Source organism: Hippichthys cyanospilos, chromosome 8 (assembly GCF_059441005.1).
Source record: "Hippichthys cyanospilos isolate Australia breed blue-spotted pipefish chromosome 8, RoL_Hcya_1.0, whole genome shotgun sequence".
Classification (NCBI taxonomy): Eukaryota; Metazoa; Chordata; class Actinopteri; order Syngnathiformes; family Syngnathidae; genus Hippichthys; species Hippichthys cyanospilos.
Window position 1 is genome coordinate 14,653,379 of NC_142376.1, and position 26,416 is coordinate 14,679,794.

The 26,416-nt window shown below is 38.5% G+C and overlaps 1 protein-coding gene across 1 annotated transcript; it reads left to right on the forward strand.

Annotated features, from left to right (window-relative positions):
* Positions 1–18,550: 18,550 nt before the first annotated feature.
* Positions 18,551–26,085, forward strand: LOC148420277 (BTB/POZ domain-containing protein 3-like). Its single transcript, XM_088421991.1, has 4 exons — positions 18,551–19,441; positions 20,300–20,390; positions 21,902–22,020; positions 23,950–26,085. Exons 1-4 carry the CDS (start codon positions 19,131–19,133, stop codon positions 24,980–24,982), a joined length of 1,554 nt encoding a protein of 517 aa, XP_088278117.1. The 5' UTR covers positions 18,551–19,130; the 3' UTR covers positions 24,983–26,085.
* Positions 26,086–26,416: the final 331 nt, after the last annotated feature.

Genomic DNA, 26,416 nt, shown 5'->3' on the forward strand with positions numbered 1-26,416 from the left:
GGAGATGAGGTGAGGGCAAGTGAGACAGGAATGGAATAGGTCTGCTGCTATTAGCGCTTCCTGTGCCCCACTTCTGAAGATTTGCATCATCCTTTATTTATTTATTTGCATGAAAATATAGGTCAGACCATACATTTTTAATAGTTTTGCAGCTTTAATTCAAATGTCTGCGAGCAACCCCTGCGAGCAAAGCTGCCTTTGACGCAAGAATAAAATGAGATGAAGACAACACACAATGCACAACAGAGAATAAGGGGTGCTCAGTAATGCCCCGACGAAGATGACTGTGGCATGATTAAATACGCTCTTATTTTACTTTTTCGAACTACAGTATGTGCTTTGAGGTGAAAAGGGGACAGAAAAAAATGTAGCTGACTAACTGAGCCGTAATGGTTTGTGATGATAGGCATTGGAGGACAGCATCAGCTAAAAGCGTTTTAAATCCAAGTAAGATGCATATTCTCCACCTGCACCAAAACATGTCTGACACGCACAATTTTGCGCATCTTATCTGATTCATGGGTTGGGTTGATAAGTCAAGCTCTATTTTGAGGAGCCATTATGAGCCTCCGGGCTGTGACTGGCCTTTTCCACTTTTTTAACACGCAAGAGAAACAGAAAATGGGACCTCTCTACCACAAAGATTGTGTTCACGATTCAACTAAGTACACTATTAATCAAATAAATTTATCATGTAACTTTAGCACTCAATATACAGCGCAGCCAGTCCTATCATTTTGATTCTCGATCAGCACTGTGAAAAATACGCTGAGTTTCTCGTAGGAGCAAAATTATAGTGTTTCCTCAGTTGAATAATATCTCCAGAAGGACAAATTAAAAAGGCAACAATCAATAAATGTGCACTATCGGTCAGTCAGAATGGGTGGGGGCAAGGAGGGAGGGCTTTTATTTTTTATAAAAAAACATATTTCTTCACGCTCTGTCTGGAAATGAAATTGCCAGGAGAACAAAAATTGAACCATTGTTCCAGGTAATATATTAGAAATGATTTATTTTTCTGTGTGCCTCTGTCTTTTCCCTGTTTGCCTCAAATAAAACGTATCTGGATGTTAAAATATTATAATATATACTGTATATTGCGATCAAAACTGAATCTAAATATGAAAACCCAATTGTATAAAGCTACCATGTAACTGCAGGACACCCCACATTTAGATCAAATTAAACGACCGAGAAGCTGTGAAAGTTCACTGACTCGAGACATTAGAACATATCCTCGAAAATGTAATATGGAGCTCTTTTGTCCTACTAAATGACTACTATTCCACCCAGATGTTTAAAGTGCATATAAAACATAGTTTGATGTAGCATTCAAAAATACCCCTGTGGGTGTAGCATAAAAAATGAATTGCTGTTAGAAGGCTCATAGTATAGCTACACATTTATAGTGGCACTCCAAAGAGAGCTGAAAGCTACCACAGTACAGTATATAACTAAGGGTGTTCTATTGGCTATCAAACACCAGCCGTATAAAAATCTCTTGAGTTGTTATCTCTGTGTGACAATAGTAGCAAAAATAGCCCATCTTGCTCACACAAAAATTGCGTTCAGAAGGCACATAGTGCGTGTGTGGAACTCTACCAGACCGCAACATATGTACGAGTAAATGAACATTGTTTCACAACCATCGCAACAGTTGAAATCTTCCTTAGGAAACAAGTATTCTCATTTCAGTGTATTTTAAAGACAAGGTTTGTGCCTTGTCCAATCTACGCAAAAGTGTGTGCATAAATATATATATATATATATATATATATATATATATATATATATATATATATATATATTTTTTTTTTTAAATATGGGCTCACTCTTTACAAAAGGGTAATATAACAGCTACATTATTACAGTATATTGCCAATTATTTGGACCAGCTGGGGAGGGCAAAGAGAACACGCTCAAGATGTTACCCTGGTGCGAGTCACTGATTTGATGATGGAGCGTATGTTCTCTGTCTGACTGAGAAACACAGTGTAATTCTTCAAGCTTCTTTCAATTTAGTGGGATCATATGTAGGAGAACTCTATGGACAAAACATTAGGTACAGCTGCATCATTGAATCATCTGAAATGTGTGAAAATTGCGGTGGCAATGCTCGATGACTCTACTAACAAAATTAATTTGTTCTGGAAGTTATTTCATAACATGATTTTTTGTAAGCCGATACGCTTTTTACATTTAAATAGCCTAATCCGTTACAAGCCGCCCAAAATACACCTAAACACTTTAAATTAATAATATTAAGAAAGTAAAAAAAATGCTTCCAAAACTGTAACAAATAGATATTAGGTTTATATCAATATATAATAATCATGAAATTCAAAATTCAAAATGAAATTCAACATCATGTAAAGAAAAATAGAAAAACACTCCTAAATCTTTTAAATTCATCATATTAATTGAAGCCATTGACAATATGAAAGCAGTTCACTTGATTGTTCTCAGATGGTGCTGGTGTGTGAGTGATGAGTGCAGAGAGAAACCTGTTAAGGTTGTTTGATTTGTACATTTTTATTTTTCATTTACAGAAAACAAGTCATCATTTACAAGTTCACAGGAGCGATAATATTTCTTTTCAGATTATTTGGAGCATCTAAATTTACTGAAGTATAATTTGCTGTCATGCAAAGTGCTTCCTGTGTGATGTCATTAAACCCATTCACTAAAGAGCTAACAATGCTAACATAAAGATGCGACAGCATACAAAGAGGTATGTTACATATACTGTATGTTGTTATGTGTATTGTACAATGTTAGCCATAGCTAATAGGAAAATTATGTTTTTTAGTTCTATGGTGTGAAAGTGGAAAGTGTGGATGAAACATGTGAAGATGAAAAGTAGAAGACCACAGTAGATGAGATGTGATAACATATTACATTACAGTCCCATTTGAGTGAGCATACCCTGAATTTTCTCTCGTAACTAGAGACAATATTTTTCCTCAGAGACGTTCCATAACCGTCTCAAGATGTGTCCATAAGTAAAGGTGTCATTTCATTATTGTGATTGCAGTGGTCATACTCTGTACATCACACATATAGATCTTTACACTTACTTTTTTTTTTTACAAAAATCACGTTGCTAGGTTGCTGCTAAGTTACCACAACCTAAATATCACTAGACAAAATACAGTTTTACACCACTGAAAGCTACAAACACATCACAGATTTAAGATTCACATAAGCCAATGACTCTTTTTTTTGTTTGTTTGTTTCACCCTATTTACTGCAGTCATTTTGACTGTAAAAACGAAGCTGCAATATGTTTGTTATTGAGCTCTGCCATGCTATGGGTGAACCTGATTTTTGAGCTGGATGAGGAGCAATTCCAATAGCTGTTATTGGTTTTACTGTTTTAAACACCAACACCAACACCACCCCCGTATGTTACTGCACATAATCTCTAAAATGGGTCTGAAAGGGGCCTGGACGGATAACTGTATTTCACCCGGAATGACTAATGACCACAAGGATTAGTATGATTATTGTCTACTGTACTGTATTTAATGGAAAATAGTGAAAACTGAATATACGAAAATGAGTGCAGCCAGAGTGCAAAAATTGGTGAATAATGAATCAGTGCAAAAGTGCACACTCGTAATCATCTATGATGATGTCTATAATGTCCTGAGCTCCAAGTACGGCCATGCCTCATAAAGCTTCATATTAGTCTAATATTAATTAGTCTAAAATATAGGCGGCTCAGTGGAGCAGTGGTTGGTTTGTCCGCCTCACAGTTCACAGACACAATTTCAAACCCAGCACGCTCCTGCCTTCCTGTGTGGAGTTTACATGTTGTCCCCAAGCCTGCGTGGGTTTTCACCAGGGAATCTGCTTTCCTCCCACACTGCAAAAACATACATGGCAGGTGTATTGTTCATACTAAATAGTCCTTAGGCGTGATTGGGTGCATGAATGATTGTTCGTCTCTGCGTGCCCTACAATTGGCTTGCAACCACTTCAGGGTGTCCCCAGCCTATTGCCCAAAGCCAGCTGGGATAGACTTTAGAAAATGTATATATATATATATATATATATATATATATATATATATATATATATATATATATATATATATATATATATATATATATATATATATATATATATTATGAAGAAATTGTCATCGGATTTATGGTACGCCAAAAAAAGGGCAATGTGATCCATGTACACTTGTCATTTGTCATGAGTTAATCAACGACAGATATCTTCCTTTTGACTGACTTCCATATTTCATTTACCGATTATGCATGTGTGGAAGCATGCACAATCAGCGTGTGACAGTGTGTGGGCAAGTTTTCATCTGAGTGAAAAAGCAGAGCAGACAAGCTCTATATTGGACCTGGGCGGCACGTCGGGGACAGCTGGATGTTGTCATGCCCCTGTAATGCTGATTGCAGCCCACGAGCCCTGACCAATTATAAATCCCTTTCACCGCACTCAGGGGTGAAATACGGCAGTGAAGGAACACTCCTACTGCACTGTACAAGAGGCCTTTCTCAATTTATGTGTAGATGGCTGCACAAAACATTTTGAAATGTATAAACACATTGGGTTTTTTTTTTGGGGGGGGGATTAGTAATGTGCAGCAAAGCATTTTGCCATCTATTCATTTTTTTAAAGTAAATATAGAAAGCTTGTTCTTAGAGTCATTGGGCTCCATTCCAACTGACTTTGGTCAAGGGGCCGAAACACTCTGGAATGGCCAACTACCAATTGCATCTCGTGCTCTTTCTACTGAACATGAAAGAATATTTTAATCACATATTCTTCATCAAAATGAATTCAAAAGTGAGAAGAGAAAAATGACATGCATCATGGAATTTGTGTTGTTAAGTCACTATAGGCTCCTCGCTCAAGGGAAGTGAAGGTTAAATGGTTGAGTAGTAGGATTTTCTCGGATTATGGTGATTGACAGCTGTCCTTTAAGTGTTTTTTTTTTTCAAACCACAACATTTTCTGCATTTCTGGTGTGCAGCCTCAAATACTCTATATGCAGAAAACATAAAGAGGATTTTTACCTTATGTCTAAAACACACAAGAGACAGTTTAATTAGAAAGAAAAATCAAAATGCATTAGTCCATCAAACCATATCAAAATGAAGTTGCCAGAGCTAACTCAACTGGCCCATGTGGTTACAAGTCAATAGAATCATTTTCCACCAATCAAAAGAATGGTTCTGACGTCGTTTTCGCACTAGCACCCTATATTCATTTAAAGTTAAATAATTTATCAATTAATCGACAACTCATTGATTACTAAGTTTCCTGGATTCAATAACTCTTTTTAATAATCGATTAATTATTTTGAGAGATAATATTGTCCAAATGCTTGGAATTTAAGCCAAATTTGATCGTTAACATTAAAAGCATTGCACATCAAAGGGAAATCATTGAAAGAAGACTTTGGGAGCTGAAATTTCACCTAGATGGTTTAAGTGCAACATGGCATGGCAACTTAGTTATGCACACTACAAGGAGTGTATCATGCCTTGGCTATAATACTGTAAGAATTATGTTGGCGAAAATCACCCAAAAAGTAGTCAAAATATTGCACAAGGGTTAAAGTGAGATTTTACCTGCTCCCCTCATAATTTCGTTTTCAATGGGACAGTTGACATTAGACCCACAGATAACACATTTGACTCAGCCTGGTATGTTCAGTAGCGATCAGTGGAAACAGTAACCATCTCAAGATGTACTGTTTTGGTCTATTAAACTGCCTATGAAAAGTAATTCAAATGCCCTCAGGTCAATCAAATGTACCCAGCTAATGGCTAATTCATGCTAGATGCTACGGTAAATGCTGCCAACAGGCACCCTACAATGAAATGTCCACATAATAAAGTCTGTGTTTTGGTGCCTTTAATTGGCGATTGAACGTGATTTCAAAACAATGTTGTTTTATTTTGTAGCGGGAGCTGAGAGGGAGGAACAGTTTGTACAGAAGAAAATCAAGTCGCCGTTTTTGCAAAATGCTTCTGGGTAAAACTTCAACATAAAGGTGTTCCAAGTCATTGCTGTCCATACATTATTTGGTATTGTAAAGATTATTTTGAAGCATTGATTGGCCTGCTCACCTCATTAAGGAGCATGTTTTACTGTCATGACATTCAGCACATTCAGCCGTGTATTTCGCTTGTGGTCTATGTTCTCTATAGAGCCATGTGGTGTGCTAAAAAGACAACTCCACTGACTACTTTTCATCTTGTAAAAGATAATAATAATTAAATGATGCACTTGTGACATAAGTTAAAAGCATACTACTCAATTTGCATGTCTTCCTCATCAGTGCAGATGCCCCAACACTGAAAGCTGACCCAGAGTGCAAGGAACTCTTATACGCCTACCTGCACTCGGACATAAATAAAACAACCTCCACCGACAAGCTCATTTCTCCATCAGGGATTTCAACACAAGAATGGGCCCTGACGGTGCGTTATGGAGGGATGTGCTTTGGCAGCACAGTGTTGGCAAACTCAATGAACATGGTCTCTGACTCCTCACTCTGTGCTCGGAGCAATGACTGGTCAACACTAACACCTTGATCCAAGTGAAAAACACATCAAGGATTTCAAGGCAACATCCCTACTTCTTGATTACATCATTGTCAGCCGGGATGAAAGGAGGTTCAAGGGAGCTCGTCTTTCTATGCTAACGTTTGGCTCGGAAATTTCACGCCCCAAATAAATATGATTGAATGAATACAATCATCCAATACGCAGATTACTTGTAAAGAATTTTTCCATTATTGAGTAACCCATTTGATCTAATTTATTTTTAATTGTCCAAATCTTTGGTATTCCTTAACCTCTCACCTTTAAATATTATTTTATGTATGTCATCCTTCACATAAGCAGATATGTGTTTAACTATGCTGAGAGGAATTGTAATTAGTGATGCTTCCCATAGCCGTTGAAAACCCAAATATATTGTGCAACCATGGTTATATATGCTGTTTTTCACTAACTTGTTCTTGGTCAGGACATTTGACCGCTTCACTGTCTTGTTCCCATAACAAAGAAGAACATTGTCGTGGGAAGTTGACAGGTATTATTGTACAAGATTTTTTCGAGTATGATGTTTTTCAGAGCCTGAAGGACACACTTAAGTGTCAATATCAAATCGGGAAACAGGTGTTGCGGCGCCAGGGCGGACGGGTAGGCCACCCGCCCTTCCTCGTGCACGCAACTAAAAAAATACAAAAGAGAGATGCAGAGTACAAACAAGTAGAGTCTGCTGCGGGTTACGTACGGACGCCCAGCCGGTTGACAAGCGGAGCTCTACTTGGGTGTTGGCTCTCCACCTTCTCGGCATAGGTAAGAGGCTCATATGATGATTTCACGCAATGTCAACTATTTGAGAACTTGCATTTGGTCAAAATAAATATGCCAGTTGTTTGGGCTAAATAGCATTTGGGAACGTTGGTCTTTTGTTGAGTGTTGTCTTTGTCTCCTGAGCGCCGACCGGCACCGATCCTTTCAACAAAACATATGCTTTCAATTAAAAAAAAAAAAAGGTTGCAAAAATACTTTTACTCTGAAAAAAGTGTTTTGTTCTGACTTCATCTGCTTGTGATTGGACTGTCCATTTTAAAAAATGTCTTGTTTGTTTCAATAAAGAGAAAGAAATGAAAACTTAAACAAAATTGATTCATCAATTAATCCTTAAACTAAGACTAACCCTAACCCAATAACGAACAAAAAATGTTTGTGAGGGAATAGTGACAGGTAAAAATTATGGTCTAGAACTATATTTGCTAAATCTACACAAAAATATCTTTGAAGTGATATATAATACTTGGTGTTGGTTCAAATATTAACCAAGTTACAGCAATTGTGTTGCCAAGTTGAAAATAGAAGAGCTAACACATCTAGTTTGGGCACATTCATTTTGAAAATGTCCATAGCAGCCTGCACCTTAGAAAAAATATATTCACCCTATACTTTCAGTGTTAAAATGACCACTGAAGAGTAAGTTCCAATAGCAGGTAAGGACATCATCTGAGATTTGAACACTTTAAAACCTGAAGAAGTTTCACATCACAGCAGAGGAAATTGGGCAAAAAATGGTTATTCGGTCAGAAACTATAAAAAAAAACATTTTCCATTAAGTTTGAAATTAATTCCTGGGGCACTCTCTACCAAAGTTTGACGTAACACGTCAGTATTTGTAGGAAGTCTCTCCAAAAAGCTGCTTTCATTATTTTGGGGAGACAGGATTTGAGGAAATGAGCATAAAGTGGACATTTGTGATGATAGCTCACGTTGCAGACCCTTTGGTCACGTACGTGTTTGTGAGTCATCAATAGTATGTTAGGTAGACATTGTGGAGTGATCACAGTTTTTTTCATTTATTTTTATAACAATACATTATTAGAGTGCATGATTATCGAAAAGACATTTTAAAACTTTTACCACTTTTTGTAACCCTTTATTCAAACAACTTGCTGTTCTCATTGTCAATAAAAGAACAGCATTATGACAAATTGTTTAAATTTCAAATTAAAAGCAAGCTAGTAGGATTGTTAAAGAGACTGTGGATTATGAATTACATTGGATTATTCACCAATGTTCATTCAATTAGAGGCTAATTTGTTTGTCGCACTTCAGTTCATACAGAAACTGTTCTACTCTTTTTTTCCCCCATTGTTACACCAGCTGCTGACAAATCAGAGACATCTTGTGATTTGTTGTGACACAGAAACCAAACCAGGGGATAATTAAAAAACCTCTCAACTGTTTCAGACCAGAAAAAGCAAACCACACAGTACAAAGCACAACGATTATTAAGGTAGGGAATCCAATACAATTCATGACCAAACAGAACCAAACTTCCAAAATCTTTGCCATTGTTACGTCATCAACCCGTTTTCGATATATCCTGTTGAGTTTCATCAGGAACTGGACCAATGCAAGCTGACAGTGAATCACCGGTCAATCAAATGGCATAGACAGCGACAAAGAAAGAGTCAACCAATCACATCTGCATTCATTCGTCACATTATTGTTATTTATTGCTAAGATTTGTAATAGAATGGCATGCCTTTCCTATCAGCCAACACATTATTGTGATCAGTGCCATTTTGTTTGGGTTAGATACAGTAATAAATTCAGAAAAGGTCATGCACCCACACACCCCATGGGGCTGAGGCAATCAGGAAACATTAACTGTGAGAAGGTTAAGCCATCAGCTTTCATTGCAGCACAATGTAATTAGTGAAAATGAATAAAAAGATGTGTTGGTGACATATACTGGATTCAAATTGCTGTGAACATTTTCATGTTAACACTGTGTCAGAGATTAGGCTGATGGGTGAAAAAGGATGGGGAGGTGCGGCAGAGGGTAGAAATGGATTAAGAATGGGCTTTGAACAGCTTCTCCCATGTGCTCCACAAAACCATATCTCACTTTTTAGCTTTTCCACAGCTTTCTGTGGGGACTGTTTACACTCAGTTCAAAAAAGCCAATCTCCCTTCTGACCTTCTCTTACCCTTCCGTTTGTTGATTAACACACCAGTGCGCGCACACACACACACACACACACACACACACACAAACACGCACACGCTATGGAATTTCATGTTCCAATATAACACATTGCGGTCACCTGACAGCCTCTACATTACAACAAGCTTCAACATCTGGCCAAGGTATTATAAAGTGTCCTAACGGCAGTGTGAAATAAATCCAGTCACCTAATCTTGAAAATGATTGCTTGTGCTACAGTACGTATACTGTTTTTGAAGCCTTTCAATATTTACTCAAATTGTATTGTTCTCTTCCAGGCCGTCTCTATGCCCCTGTCGTAATGTCGTTTATAACCTCTGGACAGCTGAGCCCATCATTGCCCATTGTTTACTCCCACTGCTGCTCTCCCCCTGCTTTATTGGGATGATAAGGTGGTAGAAATGTGTGTGGGTGTGTATGAGTGACTTTTCCACATCTGCTGTTGCCTAGTCAGGATTTTTCTTTTTTTTTCTTTTTAATCACAAGAATGCACAATTCTGCAAGGAACCTTAAAATACATTACCCCAAAGGGTAGAACTCAGACGGCAATAAGTGGTTGGCAAATGTATGATGTAAAGAATTGATGAAGGCCACTTTATGACTAAGCCTCCTTGGGCACAGCTGCATGTGACGCAGATATGTATTCACATCCTCGAATGAGCCATATGGTCAGCCTTTACAGCATCCGTGGGAATGTTGCCAAGACTCAACAGCCTTGTCAACACCTTACTTTCCATATTTTTATTATTTTATTATTTATTTTTATTTATTTATTTATTGAGGGGGGGGGGGCAAGCAACATGTGTTAAAGTGTTGCTTGAACAAAAGGCCATGCGTGCTGAAGGCAGCTAACATTTGGCATTTTCTGCCAGGGCCTAAACAACTGTTAGCAAGCCCTATTCGACTCTCGGTGATGGCAAGCAAACTCTATGGACATTTACAGGGACTGGGAAGGACACAATATATGATAGAAATGCTGTGTTATGATTATGTCAATGAACGGGGGTAAAGCAGGCGGAACACTCAATTGTAATACAGAAAATGATTCCCTGCAATGAATGGGAAAACATGACTTTGGGGAGAAACTGCAAGCATGAGATTGGAACAGAACAATTCAGTAACTTGAACAAGGACACGGGGACACACAGTCTATCTACAGTATCAAATACCAGGGGGCATTGATCATGTCTCTGGTTTGGTAGTGCACGCTGCAAAACTAAAAATTACAGTCTGTTGATATAGCTCACAACACAAGAAAGTATGCATGCTAATCTGCATTAGCAATATTCGCTTCGGTCTTCGACAGACATCGACTCCAAAATGTCACCTGGCAACTGCAGCTCAAACCCATAACCATGCAAAGATTTCTTTATCATGGATTAATCAACTGTAACTGACTTTGATCGCTATAATCATAAAAAGTATGGAAAAATCATTGCAAGAATAGCCCATAGACAGAGGCACATGCACGTAACATGACTTTACACAACGTCACCAATTCTCACATCATAAATGGTTCAAATAATAAAAAAAATAAACAAATACATGCATTCTTAAACCTAATAATAACGGACAAACTTTAGGTAAAATTGTAAGCATACTTTTGCCACCATTGTTTGCGCCAGTGTAGTCTTTTTTTTTTTTCATGTCCAGCGATATCATGTGATCTACCAATACTATACCACCAGTGTGATCTACCTTTGCGATCGACCGATCAGCTGCGATCAACACATTGAGAAACCCTGATCTAGCATTTACCTATCTATATAAAGTATGTGCAGCATCTATAAGGCTGGTCAACTCAAACATCTTGTTTAAGACTTTGACACCTTTCTGATTGATTCTGTTTCACATATGAGAACAGATTCATGAGCATTCTTGAAAAACGTGGGAGTCCGCATGTGTGCAGGCAGTGGGTATTGGTTAGAAGGTCTTCAATATGTTGTTATTATTTACCGTTTCCACACATGAAGCAACACATACACACATGCAGGAAGACGAGTACTGCATGGTAAATATGGCCCACATGAGAGCCCCCACTCTCATGGAGGAGTTCTACATAAGCTTGTGGATCCCAAGAGACGTCCTACGCTTTCTGACAGAGCGAGTGAAATTACAACTGTACATCTTTTGACTATGGCACATTGCACCAAAGAAACAATGAACAAATGCAAAGTGTTTACCGTCATTGGATAGAAGTTAAAAATCCCGATCGTTTTTAGTCTTCTTGACTATTATTGTCTCAGGAGGGAGGAAATTCATACTTGGAACACACCAAGATTGATGCTTCACTACGCTCAACAAGGATATTTGAGGAATTGGACCACTCCATCCCCTGAGTATTGCTGCTCCACTGGTGATGACAATTGTGAACAAGTATATTAGAACTCAGAGTTCAAAAGCAACTTCGAATTACTAGGTTCGGGCAAAGGTTTTTTTTTTCTTTTTTCTTCAGTGCAGAATCAACACTAAAGTACCCTAAATGCATTTACGACTGTTGACATTTTCTCCAGAAAGCTGTAATTATGGTCATGTCATCAAGCCAAGTAAAATATTTGTGTGAACTGTTTAAAAAGCAAAAACTAATTAAATGAGAAGTAGCCATGTGTGGTTCCAAGGCATAATGCTAATTGTATCTTTGAAATACAGTCATTGTTATTTTCGTTCCTTAGCATTCTGAAAACTACGCTGGAAGAACATTTCAGAGCGTTAAACCTATTTGGAAAGGTTCTGACAGGTCTCTGGCATGCAGTTTTAATGAATGCATTTCATATAATGCGTATAAGTAGGAGGTATATGGCTAATTACTGGACTCAAAAATAATTGGCGTATTGGGGTTAATATCAGGGAAAAAGTCGTGTTGATGGAAGGCATCTTTATTTACATATCACGTTTTATACACAAAGTATTTCAATGTGCTTCACATAATTAAATACAACAACAAACCACATTTAAAAGCAAATACAAAGAAGAGACTCGCATGCATTTAAAAGCAAAGTAAATATATGCATAGCTTGAACACTGAGCTCAACTAATTGATCGGAGATTTATTAATCTGTAGATTTCAAGGTTTGTCAGGGTTTAAATACAATTGACATTTCTTTAAAGCATTCTGGATCCAAACCATTTACTGATTCACAAACCAGTATCTGAACCTTTAAAGCCTATTCTTCAGCTGATCGGGACTTACTGCAAGCCTTAAGTACTAGAGTACCATTTTTTTCTGGTCAGAACCGGAGCTACTGAATAAGTTGTAAATGTTTCTGCTCTGGACTGAATCCACTGAGAGGACCCTGGCAACAGTCAGGTCTATTAGCAATGAAGGTATGGATACTGTAAGCTTCTGCTGGTTGGCTTGGAGCATGTAAACCTTCACTCTGGATATCATTTTTCAGCCTGTAAAATCTGTTTTAGGGATGGATTTGATTATGATAGCAGCAAGTCAGATCCGAGATTTTGCACATGGTCTTTGATTTTTAAGGACAGTAACTTGAGCGTCATCAACCTCAGGGTACAAAAGGAGTACGTCTCAGGTTAAGTTAAATAGACCATTTAGATACAGTCAACTTTTTAAGACATAAAGATGTTCATAGCATACACAAGTCAATTTTCCAATTTTCTTTACAGTTTATGTAAAATCTGACCTTTATGATTAAAAAAAACATCAGGTTGGTAATGACAGTGCCAGTTGTCACGTGGTAAATACCAGCAACAGGTCACACTATATTTTAGACTTTTAGTCATTAGTACACTTAATTGCTCACAGGCTTTACTGGCCATGTTAGTTTGATTGATGCAATACAGATCCCCATTACTGAGAACCCTCTTACCACAATGAAGCACATTCAATAAAACATCACCTATGGTCCTTTATCATCCCAAGCCACAATTTTCCTCAACAAAACACATTTGACTGTCAATTTGTATGTGAATAAAATGGATACATGACCATGTGCATGTACAAATGTAAACAGCTTTTTTGATTGATTTTCCACACACAAATATGTGATTGAATTTTTACACTGAAACCTCCCCTGTGTACATTTGTACACACACACACACACACACACACACACACACACACACACACACACACACACACACACATATATATATATATATATATATATATATATATATATATATATATATATATATATATATATATATATATATATATATATATATATATACAATTTCACTGTTTAGGGACAGGAGACACACGCGTTTTGATGCACTCTATAATTAATGCCAGGCAATATTCTCCCATACTCTAGGTGGCAGTAAATGTAGTCTACAGCATACAAACAAATCTACTCTAAAACAGAGGTAGAGAATTGTAGTAGATTCAAACGATCCAAATTCTCATCTCTCTCCAGCGTGTGTGCATGCCAGGACCTATAGTATATAGGTTACGGTAGTCCTTTTCAGTCAAATCATATAAGTGTTTGGACCGGCCAACTTCCATAAGCTATAGTTCCTCCGGCACGTTTTCCATGCGGAAGAACTGTGCGGCAAAGAAATTCCAGAAGGTACATGTTGCAGAAAATTTGACCCGAGTGGACTTCGCGCGAAGAGGCGTGGGTGCCAAAATGATGCCATTTTGACGCGTGGAGCTCGTTGATGCATCAAGCATAAACCAAGTTTAATGGCATCATAGATGTATGTGTGCATAAGTGTGTCTCTTTCCTCTAGGCCTACATCGCAGTTTATTTTCATGTCTCATCATTTTTCTGCCAAACCTCCCAGCAGGTGTCTCTATGCAGAAAAGCTCTACCACAACTTGAGTTCTTATCTGAGTTCAAACTCAAAACTGGCAGGCAGTCAATACAACCACATATGAGATCGGGCCTTGAGTCAACCAATTGGTTCCCACAAAGATTACACCACAAAGATTACACATTGATTAAAAATAGTTGAAGGGTATTATACTAAGAAAAGCACATTTTTTGATTTGTTTTGAAAAAGTCAATAAATTCACAGCTTTGCATCATTAATTGCATTTTTTTTGTATTACTGACCAGATTTTCTTTTGTTTTTTTTTGACCCATATAAACACACTGACTGGCACAGTGACTGACTGGTTAGCGTCACCAACCCGTGGCTCCGGAGCCATATGCAGCTCTTTCATCCTTATGTTGCGGGCTCTACATGGCTTGTGAAAATAAAAAGTGCTCGGTTTCTGACCGACCATGGTGTAATATGCGATCTATCTGAATTGTAGTCAAAGCAATAGGGCGAACCTAGGTTTGCGTTTGCAGCGATGGGGCACAAAATGTGACGCGACACAGCACATCAGCCGCGGAAATCATACCAAAAAAACGGAACTATAGCTTCGCCTTGGAGATTAAATGTGAAAAATTCATAACAAGACATTACAAAGTAAGATGCCTTAAGAATTCTTAAGACAGAATAAATCAACCAGTCCAGGGTGCCCCCCACTTACAGCACAATGACGGCTGTGGTAGGCACCAGCGAGCCAGTGACACAAGTGAGGATAAGCGGAAATAAAATATGGATGGATGAATAAACTGACAAGGGTTGATTTAATCAACAACACATACAAATAATGACAAAAACTCATGCCAATGAACACGATTAGAACAACTCTCATGTTAGTACATTTGTATGTGTTGGTTTTTACACCATAACATTCCTGCTGGTGGAAAAACATGTTACTACGCAACAACGTGTGAGACGAACGGTGGCGCTATGACTGTCACTATGCCATCATTAGTCAACCTCAAACTTCCAAAGATGCGAATCGCAACATTGCTCCTCAAGAAGATGAGTGAAATGAAACACAAGCAACAAAAGCAAGAGGTCGCTCTATTTATCATGAAACTGTTGGGTAACTGTGTTGTGCACCGCATTTGAAACAAGTGGCATGTGCCTTGTCAAAGAAGCACCTGCAGAATTGTGTTTTACTAAACCCTAGTCAGTTGTTCTGTGTCCTAAATGTCCGTCCCGCTGAAGCGTGTGGATGTGGTTTCCTTGGTAACATCTCTAGTGGCCCAGCTTTTGAGAGCACCATGCCCTGTAATGTTGGTCCCATGTTACCATAGCAAATGTGTCTGTTCTACATCGCGCACTCTATAAGGGGGCTTTGTGGGCTAATGCTCCTCAGTGTAGCAAACACAGACACTTAATTGGGGATTATGGAAAAATCAATATTGTGGTTCAAAGATGTGACTGAAAAATACTATTTTTCCAACCTGGCTTGCTCTTTGTGGTTTATTTTTTACTTTTGTTTTTGCAAATAAAAACAAATGCCAGTATTAACACAGTATTACTCCTTCTTAAAAAACTGATGCAAGGTAAATGTGAATCAAGTTAACGTTTTAAATGATCTTTAAATACAAATATATCAGCCTGTAATACTTCTCTACCAGCTCAAGCATTTAAAACATTATAACTCTGCTGCTTTAAATAGAATCCCCACTGTGCAAAGTACCAACTGCACAAGAGGAGCAAAAGTACATGCATTATACATTGCGCAAAAGTACATTGCATTTATGCCTCAGTCTATTCCTCTGCAGAGGTGACTTAACAAGAAAAAATCCTTTCAGTCCCTGATATATTCTACTTTTCACCCATTCTGGAGGACTCCCCCCAAAAATAAAATAAAATAAAATAAAATAAAATAAATTTTTCTTTTGGCGTGAAATAAATCACGGAATTTCCAAAACACTCAGAAGTTGTCTTAAAAAGATAGTCATCAAATCATTATTATTATCATTATTATTTTGTTTCCAATAATGTTTTTACCTATTCATCTGTCAGTTTTAATATGGCAGTAATTGTTAAACCATGGCAAAAAAAAAAAAACATTTAATATTAGATACTCCATAAACAGTGTACAAGTTTATGCAGTAAAAAACAATAAGTTCTTTAAATGTACATATTGACCCATCTTGTAATCGGATGAGTGAGGTTATTTTTAACTCGCTGATCAGTGAGTTTCAATATTTTTCTTTGTCCAAAATTACTCATACAGGTTAATAAGGAGCGTGCATCTTTCTAATAAGATGCATTTTGACTTTTATCTTGATGCATGAGGTTAAATATGAGTCAATAATATTTCAAGGAGCAACTTGATTCAGGATAGTCAATAAAGTGGATTATGATTCAATTTGGTACGGTTGTAGCTTTTGTCATATTTCTTAATATGCAACACAAAAAATTTAAAACCCAAACTTTTCAAGTTAATGAAATTCAAAGAACCAACAAATCGTCAGCAACATCAAACCGGATTTATATTGAGTCATACCTGATGTGTGTCTCTCATAAAAGATGACGTGATCCGTACCTTGTTGATTCATGAGGTGCAATACAGTTCGAGGACGGAACATTTTAATATTTTAAAACAATTGGATTAAGATTGAAAGTTTTTTTTTAACTGCGATCCAATTTTCATTACACCCCTAATCAAACTTAAAATGTAATTAAGTCATAATCAACCCATGTAATCAACTAGGGGCTATCTATTTTCAGGCTCTTCTTCACCCTAACTTATGAAAGAAAAAAAAAAGTAAATAATTACCTGGGATTGAATGTCCGATTTCTGTAAAGACTAATAAAGGTCTATAAAAATGCATCTTTGGGGTTGAATATTTTACATACTGCAGTCTATTATTTGTCCAGAATCCTTTGTATTATGTGGAAGCTATCAAAATCCCTCATATTGTTATGCTTTGGGTGTTATGTTTTTTTGTTTCTTTCATATCTTGATTTTGTTTTTGTCTTTGCATTCCTTTCATGTTTCAGGTTTGAGTTGGTTTTGTTCTCAGTTGTTTAAATTTCTGGTTCCCTTGTGTCTGTGTTTAGTTCATGTGATTGTGTCTACCTGTCCTCGTCAACCTTCTCCCCTTATGTCTGTATGAATCACCCCTCTGCTCTAATTGTGTCATGCCCAGGTGTTCCTTGTTGTCTTGGAATGAGGTAGTGTATCCATACAGCATTCACTGGTTGCCAGTCAAATTGATGGCATATATTGTAGAGACAGTCATTCACACTATGAGTATTCTTAAACCCGTGGTCTTAAGCTGTGTTTGTTCGAACCATAGGGGTTTGATGATTCAGTCTCAGGGGTTTGGCAGAGCCGAAAGTCAAGTCATAAATGACTCATTGTGACAGATTGTGGCGCCATACCTAGCTTGGCCATCAAAGGCTCCAGATGATTACATTACACTGCTTGGTCAGTCAGTGCAGTTAATTTTGTGCACCAGTAAAAAACAAAACAAACAAACAAACAAAAAACATGTCCCTATGACTTGACTTTGAAATAAATAAATAAATAAATATCACATTTTTCACTAAAGAAGAGTTCGGTGCACATACTGTAGAGACAATTATTCACACTATATGAGCAATTGAGAGTCTTAAATCTATCTAAAGTGTTTGCAGGGAGCAGGTGTAAAGGGGGCATGCAAACATATGGAGAATCTGCAAACTCCACGCAAGAAATCAGCACTATGAAAGATGAATTAAAATTGGGCATCACTGAATTGCTTTCGTAAAGCTGTTTATTCACTTCCTGTGTTTATGGAAGACACTATTTGTGTAGCACAACTATGGGTTGATAGTCCAAGGAATATGCTATGTCTTTGACTCATCTGAGAATGAATTGTAAGTTTTGTTGAAGTGAACTTCTGACGTACATGTCAAATTAAAGAACTCTGCTTTGAAGGTAATGGGAAGAAAATGCATTAATCAAATTGCCCTCCAAAAGAGCCTCACATTAGCATTGCCTTTTCAAACTACAGCCTGAACGTGATGTTTTTAAACAATGAAAGCAGGAAGTAGATCCGTCGGGAAATCGATCATTCTTGTGGCAGATAGCTGTCTCTTTAATTGAGACTTTGACCATTACATATTCAAGTATGCGCTGCACTCTGGTGGATGAGCCAATCAAGAAAGCTATGCGCTGCCATTGGCCGCATTATGAGGAGTTCTGTGTACTGTGAGGGTGGGAGCGGGGGGGCGGATGTAGAGGGGGCTGGAGCGCAGTCTCCTCTGTGCTCTCCCATTTAATCTCTGTAGTCAGCAGAACGAGCGGCGGGGCAGAGCGGCACAGCCTCCACCAACGCAGCATCCAGTATGAACACTGCGCTCGTGGAGGAAGCGAGGAGGAAGTCTTGAGGAGACCATGTAAGCGCTCTAAAGAGGAGCGAGTGAGCGGCAGAGCAAGACGCAGCTGGAGCAAGAGATGAGAGCGAGCGAGGCATCCTTGCTGTCTGTCTGAGAACCACTGCAGCAGCATTAAATCTGGGGCTGTCAGACCAACCCTCAGCAAAGAGACAGGGGAGGAAGCGGCTATTTCAAGAGCTGGTCTCATCACCCTGGATCTGCCATGGGATTCCCAAGAGCAAAGCAAAGTTCATCCCGGGAAAAAGTGGCTCACCAATGTGGACTTGCCTCTTCGGAGAAATAAACAGACGTGCAAGTTTGGAAGTGCGCTTGTGGATTAGTGAGTGCTGCACTGCGTCCGAGTCGTGCAACCTGCGCTGTCATCTTCCCAGGTCCTCCCTCGCAGCTGTCTTCTCCTGGTGAATGTCCTTTCTGCGCGCTCTTCCACTGCTCGGCAGTTGAACACACTCATGGTCGATGCCAAGGGAAGGAACATGAAATGTCTGACTTTCTTCTTAATGCTGCCTGAGTCGGTCAAAAGCAAGTCAAGCAAAAGCTCTAAGAAGGGGAATGCCAGTGGCAGCCCCAAGCTGCCTCCAGTCTGCTATGAGATTATCACTCTGAGGAACAAAAAGAAGAAGAAGATGGCAGCGGACATATTTCCCACCAAAAAGCCGGCACCTGCCACCACTGTGCAACAGTACCAGCAGCAGAATCTCAACAACAATAATACCATACATAACTGTAACTGGCAAGGACTATACTCCACTATCAGAGAAAGGTAGGAAAAACACATTTATGGCTCCTCAACAAGGAAGCAAATCTAAGAAATGAACAACGTCATCTTTTTGTCTATGCATGAGTGAGAGTTTCCTGCACCCTGCCTTTAATCTGCCGGGGTTAACGATCTTGTTGACACCACCTTTGTGCCTGCAGACTTTGCCGCTTTAGCAGAGGCTGGACAGACATGGGATTCTCTTTTATATGTACACCAGGCCCAGATTGCTCTTTCCTAAAGGCTAAATATTTACTTTGGCCAGACGGCAAAAGATCCCAGCTGTCCAGTGCAAAATGTTTTGTTTTTTTTGTCGGCCTTTGTTGTTGTTTCACCAGAACATTTGGTGACATGCTCCTCTGCTCAATAATACATGAACACTGCTTCTTTGTTGGCCCTTTTGTACAGAACTAAGTTTTTCTTCTCATTTCTAAAACTTCACATTGTGGAAAAAAACTCAATGGTAAAAAAAAAAAAAAAAAAAAAAAAAAGAGTTCAAGCTACTACTTTTTTGAAGATGTTGCAAGTAATCCCACTGTTCTTGTATTTTATAGTTTCATCTGATTTAATGTCGTTGGTGGTATCCTATTTTCAGATTTTTATTATCGGTTGTTTATTATTTAGTTGTTTATTTAGGGTTCCCTGTTAGTTTCTAACAGTGCGGATGCTATTCTTACTGGGGTCCATAATATATATATATATATATATATATATATATATATATATATATATATATATATATATATATATATATATATATATGAAATCTTGTCTGCCTTTATAGCTTACATATAGTATAAGCCATACAAACCCCCTTGAAAGTTTTTTTTCGTGTGTGTGCGTGTGCTTGTTTGTGTGTTTCAGAAATTCGGTAATGTACAACAATGAGCTGATGGCAGATGTTCACTTTGTGGTGGGTCAGCCTGGAAGGACCAAGCGGCTGCCAGGACACAGAGTAAGAATGTTATTAATGTTAATGAAATAGGTTGAAAACAACATTAACATTTCTTAAACCGTCATCATTTCATCGAACTGAAGCCCTTTGTGCTTCACTCTCACTTTGGCAGCACATATGCCCGTTTGAGACGATCCTTAATTATTTATGTAAATGAGTCTGAATGGAAAAAAAAGGGACAAGGGCTACTTCCTCCTTGTTCAACAACAATAAAAAAATCTCTGAATGTTAAGAATTTTTCTGGGGCAATTACAGTATTCAACTTGATTCTAACACTACACAGTCGCAACTGAAAGCTCACTGGATTAAAGTAGATAATCAGAACCTATTCTGCATTTACTGCACGCGAGCAATTCCTGATATAATCAAGTCTATTTTCATCCTTTTGGATTGTTGCTGTGTTTTTCTTCTTCTTTTTTTTCGACATCCGACGTCTTCGTCTGATTGGCCCCCTCAAGCCTTTGTGTTCCAAGATGTTCCATAAATGGTTAATTACACATTATGTGTTAACAATGGGCAACATTTAAAAGTCCATCCATTATACGATTCGCTACAAGTCATGGATTATTTTTGAAACGTGAAGGACATTCAGCTGATTGTAAGATGAGTCCTTTGAGAACATTTATTTGTTAGTTTTTTATCTTATATGAGACTGAAGCTATAATTGTTGGCTGCAGATGACTTACTGCACTTTGCAAAGACAGTAATGGAAGGACATGCAGGATGACTTGACTGCACTTAAAAGCTGAAACATTATGGCAGCTGCATTTAATGATGGTCAATGCAGCATTTTTTTTATTGTCTCCATTTGGTACTTATAGCCAAGAGGCAAGAGGCGCAGCTAAGCACAAGTTAAACAGGTCCACAATTAACCTCGCTTTATGGAAAATAATCTTTAATATCTGTGTATCCTTGTCCTGTAACAAAGATTAGGTTCACCGTATCATTACCCACTCATACTAAGAACATTGAATATGCCACACATATGCCAAAGCTACTTGTAAGACTGCACAGCCCTCTACCACACCCATCCCAACAAACACAAACGCTTATAAACGACAGTACTTGAGTACATAGTGTAATCAATGGCTTTTTTCTCATTTCTAAAATTAGCGTTAGCATTATTTGCACCCGATTCAGTCAAGCTGCAATTAGTCATTAATTCCAGGAAATTGAATTTTCGCTATTCAATGGTGTGATTAAGGATTCATTTTATTTCTATCAGATGCAATCTTGTTTGTTAGAACCATGCCTCTTCATCCTGAGGGTAAATACCGCTCTATCTGGCTGAACACTGCTCATTATAAAGGAAACCGAACAAACGCAAGCTCCAGTAATTACCACTAGGGAACGGTTCAATAGTGCTGCCATAAATACACGGTTGCACATTCACAAACTATTGGAGTCAAATTACAACTAATCAAGTTTATAAGGTCATAGTGTGTGTCTCGTGTTTCAATCAAACATCATGCAAACCAATTAATAAATGTCTTTTTTCTATTCTCTAACAGTATGTCTTGGCTGTGGGCAGCTCCGTGTTTCATGCCATGTTTTATGGTGAACTGGCAGAGAATGATGATGAAATTCATATTCCGGATGTGGAACCAGCTGCTTTTCTGGCAATGTTGAAGTAAGAGCTTTTTGGCACATACTCCTGATTAATTGACCTTTTATTCCTTTGTCTTTATCTTCAGAGAATGAGATATGAAACACCGCTAGATTGTATTTTCAGATCGTTCAATTGTCATACTACCATTGATTTAGAGAATAAAAAATTGTATATTTATAAGGGTGATTAATGTGTGCTGTGGGCTAGAACACTGAGTCACGCTGAGAGGTGTTTCAAATATTACCTAATTTTACCAAAACAAATGTGATCACGAGGGATACCTGAGTAGGATGTAGCGGAATTCTACACTATAATAGACTACAGTGATATAAAACAAGTATCGTTAGATAAAAATCGCGCTGACATTCTCAGTCAGGAGCCTCAATCTGAAAAATATGTGCACCTGAACCTAATGTTAAGGCCAGTGACTGTATATATGAAGACATCCTATTGCTCTGAGTGAATGGACCCATGCGACCAAAATTATTCCAAAGAAATGCTTGTACAGTATTTTAAATGCATTAATAAAATAAAAAGCTTATTATTAAAACAAATATTATAAATATAAAATAAATTGTGGACTACTGTCAGCATGAGAGTACAGTGGTAACCATACCTACAATTTTGACTGGCCCCATTAATGAGATCCATACTCAGTTTAGTCATATAGTGGAAACTCAACATACAAGAAACCAGTTTTTCAAAGTATGAGTTGTTGACTCGACTGATTTTTTTTTTTAAAGTGTAAGTAAAATTGGTAGGTAAGTATACTGGACACTCGAAAGTATTTGTGAGAGCGAATGGTTGTTCGTCTTTGTGTGCCCTGTGATTGGCTGGCAACCAGCTCAGGTTGTACCACCTCACTGCCCCAAGACAGATGGTATAGGCTCCACTATGCCTTCAACCCTCATGAGGATAATTGTTTCCAGTAATGGACGATGGATGAAAAATCTAAGGTCCAAGCTCTAAATGGAAATCAAGTGGACTTCAGCTGCACAATAAGCAGCAGATACTGTAATGAATAATTTTTAAAAATAGAGGCCAAGTTCTAAACTATGTAATACCACATACATTAGAATTTTAAAAATGGAGATGATTAGACAGTACACTGGGTATAGGACTACACGATTACGGGCAAAATAACGATCACGATTAATTTGGTCAATATTGAAATCCCAATTATTAATTATGCTTATTCATCATGTTTGGTCAAACATGACTATTTAGTGCCCTTTTTTTAAACAAGCAGTATATAAACAAGACTTCAATGCTTGATACCTACAAATATTAATAGTAAACTAAAATATATAAATAAAGTAAATAATTAAAACAAATTCACAGACTTGCCAAAAACTTAGCACACATGGCAACACAGACAACTTACTTTCTGAGTGCTAACCAATGAAAAAAAATGAAGCCTACTTAGAACCACATTATTTAATTTTAGGCAAATCAATTAGCAGTCAAAATGTCATTTTGGTCATTTCAAACCAAATGTATTCGGAATTTTTGCCAATAAGACCCATTCAAAATGGGTCTCAATTGACAGCTAGCACTGTATATATCAGGTGAGAAACTCATCGCCATTTCACCCGGGTAAATAATATATTAGGGTGAGATAAGCATAGGCTTTTGTCAAGCAAACATGTGGGAAACATTGCTTGGTGGTAGGACGACAAAGAGCTTGATTTGACATGTAGTGTAGCCTGCTTTTTAAGCGTTAATGTTGCCGAGATCACCTTAATTAATCGTCGCATCCAATATCGCGACCGCGATTAAAATGCGATTAATTGTGCAGCTCTAACTGGGTATTTGATCAAACCGCATAACTTATAAAAGGTGAGCCAGAGACGATTGATATGTACAGAAAGGGCGCAGCAGCACAAGACAAAAGACAGACAGTAAAAGAATACTCACATGCACATATTCTTTTCACCTTTGTTTCAACAGGTACATCTACTGTGACGAGATTGACCTAAGCGCTGACACAGTCTTAGCCACTCTCTACGCTGCCAAAAAGTACATTGTTCCACACCTGGCACGTGCCTGCGTGAACTTCCTAGAGACCAGCCTGAGTGCCAAGAACGCCTGCGTGCTGCTCTCCCAGAGCTGCCTGTTCGAAGAGCCCGAGCTGACTCAGCGCTGCTGGGAAGTGATAGACGCCCAGGCCGAGCTGGCGCTACGCTCCGAGGGCTTCTGCGACATCGACCCGCAGACCCTGGAGAGCATCCTCCAGCGAGAGACACTCAACACTAAAGAGATTGTTGTCTTCGAGGCAGCGCTCTGCTGGGCTGAAGCTGAGTGTCAGAGACAGGAGCTCATCTTGTCCACTGACAATAAGCGGAAGGTTCTGGGCAAATCTATGTATCTGATACGCATCCCTACCATGGCTCTGGATGACTTTGCCAATGGAGCAGCCCAGTCGGGCGTGCTGACGCTTAATGAGACCAACGACATCTTTCTTTGGTACACAGCTGCCAAGAAGCCCGAACTTCAATTTGTCAGCCAGCCAAGGAAGGGGCTGTCGCCTCAGCGCTGCCACAGATTTCAGTCCTGCGCCTACCGAAGCAATCAGTGGCGTTACCGAGGCCGCTGCGACAGCATCCAGTTTGCTGTGGACAAGCGAGTGTTTATCGCCGGTTTCGGACTCTATGGATCCAGCTGTGGGTCAACAGAGTATAGTGCCAAGATAGAGCTCAAACGCCAGGGAGTGCTGATGGGACAAAACCTGAGCAAATATTTCTCCGATGGCTCCAGCAACACGTTCCCCGTTTGGTTTGAGTACCCGGTGCAGATCGAGCCCGATACCTTCTACACCGCCAGCGTGGTTCTTGATGGGAATGAACTGAGCTACTTTGGACAGGAAGGCATGACAGAGGTGCAATGTGGAAAGGTGACATTTCAATTCCAGTGCTCGTCAGACAGCACTAATGGCACAGGGGTGCAAGGAGGTCAGATTCCTGAGCTCATCTTCTACGCCTGATGTTTGCACTTCGCATAAAAATCATCACTTCGTGTTGCGCGGCCTGTATTTATTTTCCCCTCATGAAAAAGATCGTGTGCGTATTTCATGTAATTTAGGTGACTGATTACCCGGATGAGGGCCGGATGTATCTCAAATGTTGGCGTGTAGAAATATACAGATGCAAATATTAAGAACCCTATCTTGCACTTGATGTGCATGTACATATGATTATATGTAAATTGTTAAATGTATATGAGGGCACACTCATGGCGGAGGATGACCTCGGAAATAACTCTTATGATGATTTGCTACACGTATAATTATTTCTGTTTGCGTAGAATGCACATATATAGCAGCAATACATCACATTCTTCAGTATTCTCTAATGAGCATTTCATGCGATTATCACCCAGGAACGTCAGCATTATAATGGAGGGGAATATACATACAGTACATACGTTCATAGTCAAAACACTGTGTTTAACACTCCTCAAACATGTGTATTTGAGTGGTTGTGCTGCTTTTTTTGGTACTTTGAATCAACTAATGATGAGAGGTCTTAGATTAGAGAGCACTGTGAGACACTTATTTCTCTCTGTAGCATGTTGCTCTTCACTTACAATCACCCCTCTCACCATAGCTCCATCAGTGTTGTTATGCCCACAGTAAACATACATAAATGATATTAAAACAAGTGAAATTATTCCCTTTCATGTCCTGACGATTCTCTCTTCTGTTTTCTTTTCTGACTGCATTGCAGTCTAATGTGTACTGCTAATCGTTCTTGCACCTTAGCTTTGTTTTACAGGGACAAGGTCAATGGTGGAATTCCAGTGTGTGTGGATGCGTGTGGTGAAACGGACTCTCCCCCAGACTTGCTGTTGTTGAAAAGCTGAACACTTGAAGCGCGTGTTTTATGTGTTGAAGAATTGCACTGATGTTGTTTTGTAATCAAAGGTCTTTTTTGGGGGTTGTTTTTCAAGAAATTTGGGGGTATGAGGATATCCAGAGGTTGGACTGATGAGAACAAACGATGGTGTTCAAGTCCTGTGTTTACATGCTGAGTGACTCCTGAATGTGGATGATTGTTGATGAAGCAAATAAAGAAAAGCAAAACGGTACTCATGTTTTTTTGATTCCCTTGCATACAGTAAACGTTTGACTTCTTCAATGCATGTAAACGGCAATCTAATATTGGTAAAGTCAAGTGCATAAGACTGATTAAAGTCGGGTGAGTAATTAAATTTCAAGAGGGATGGATGAACAACACCAGATTTTAATAACAAACGTGCTCAGTTTGATTTCTTCAGAGTTCAAATTATCCTAAATAAATTCATGTTCAACATCCATCTTCAAGTTTTACAGATAATACCACAGTAATCATATGGAAGTAATAATTGAACCAAGCCACATTATTTTCCTAGCAAACAATAATATAGTTGTGTGCCTACA

Excerpts from the sequence above, each read along its gene's own strand:
- LOC148420277 (XM_088421991.1), top strand. The coding sequence starts at position 19,131 with ATGGTCGATGCCAAGGGAAGGAACATGAAATGTCTGACTTTCTTCTTA. Across the intron at positions 20,391-21,901 it reads AGCGGCTGCCAGGACACAGA|TATGTCTTGGCTGTGGGCAG; the intron begins GTAAGAATGTTA and ends ATTCTCTAACAG. Across the intron at positions 22,021-23,949 it reads GCTTTTCTGGCAATGTTGAA|GTACATCTACTGTGACGAGA; the intron begins GTAAGAGCTTTT and ends TTGTTTCAACAG.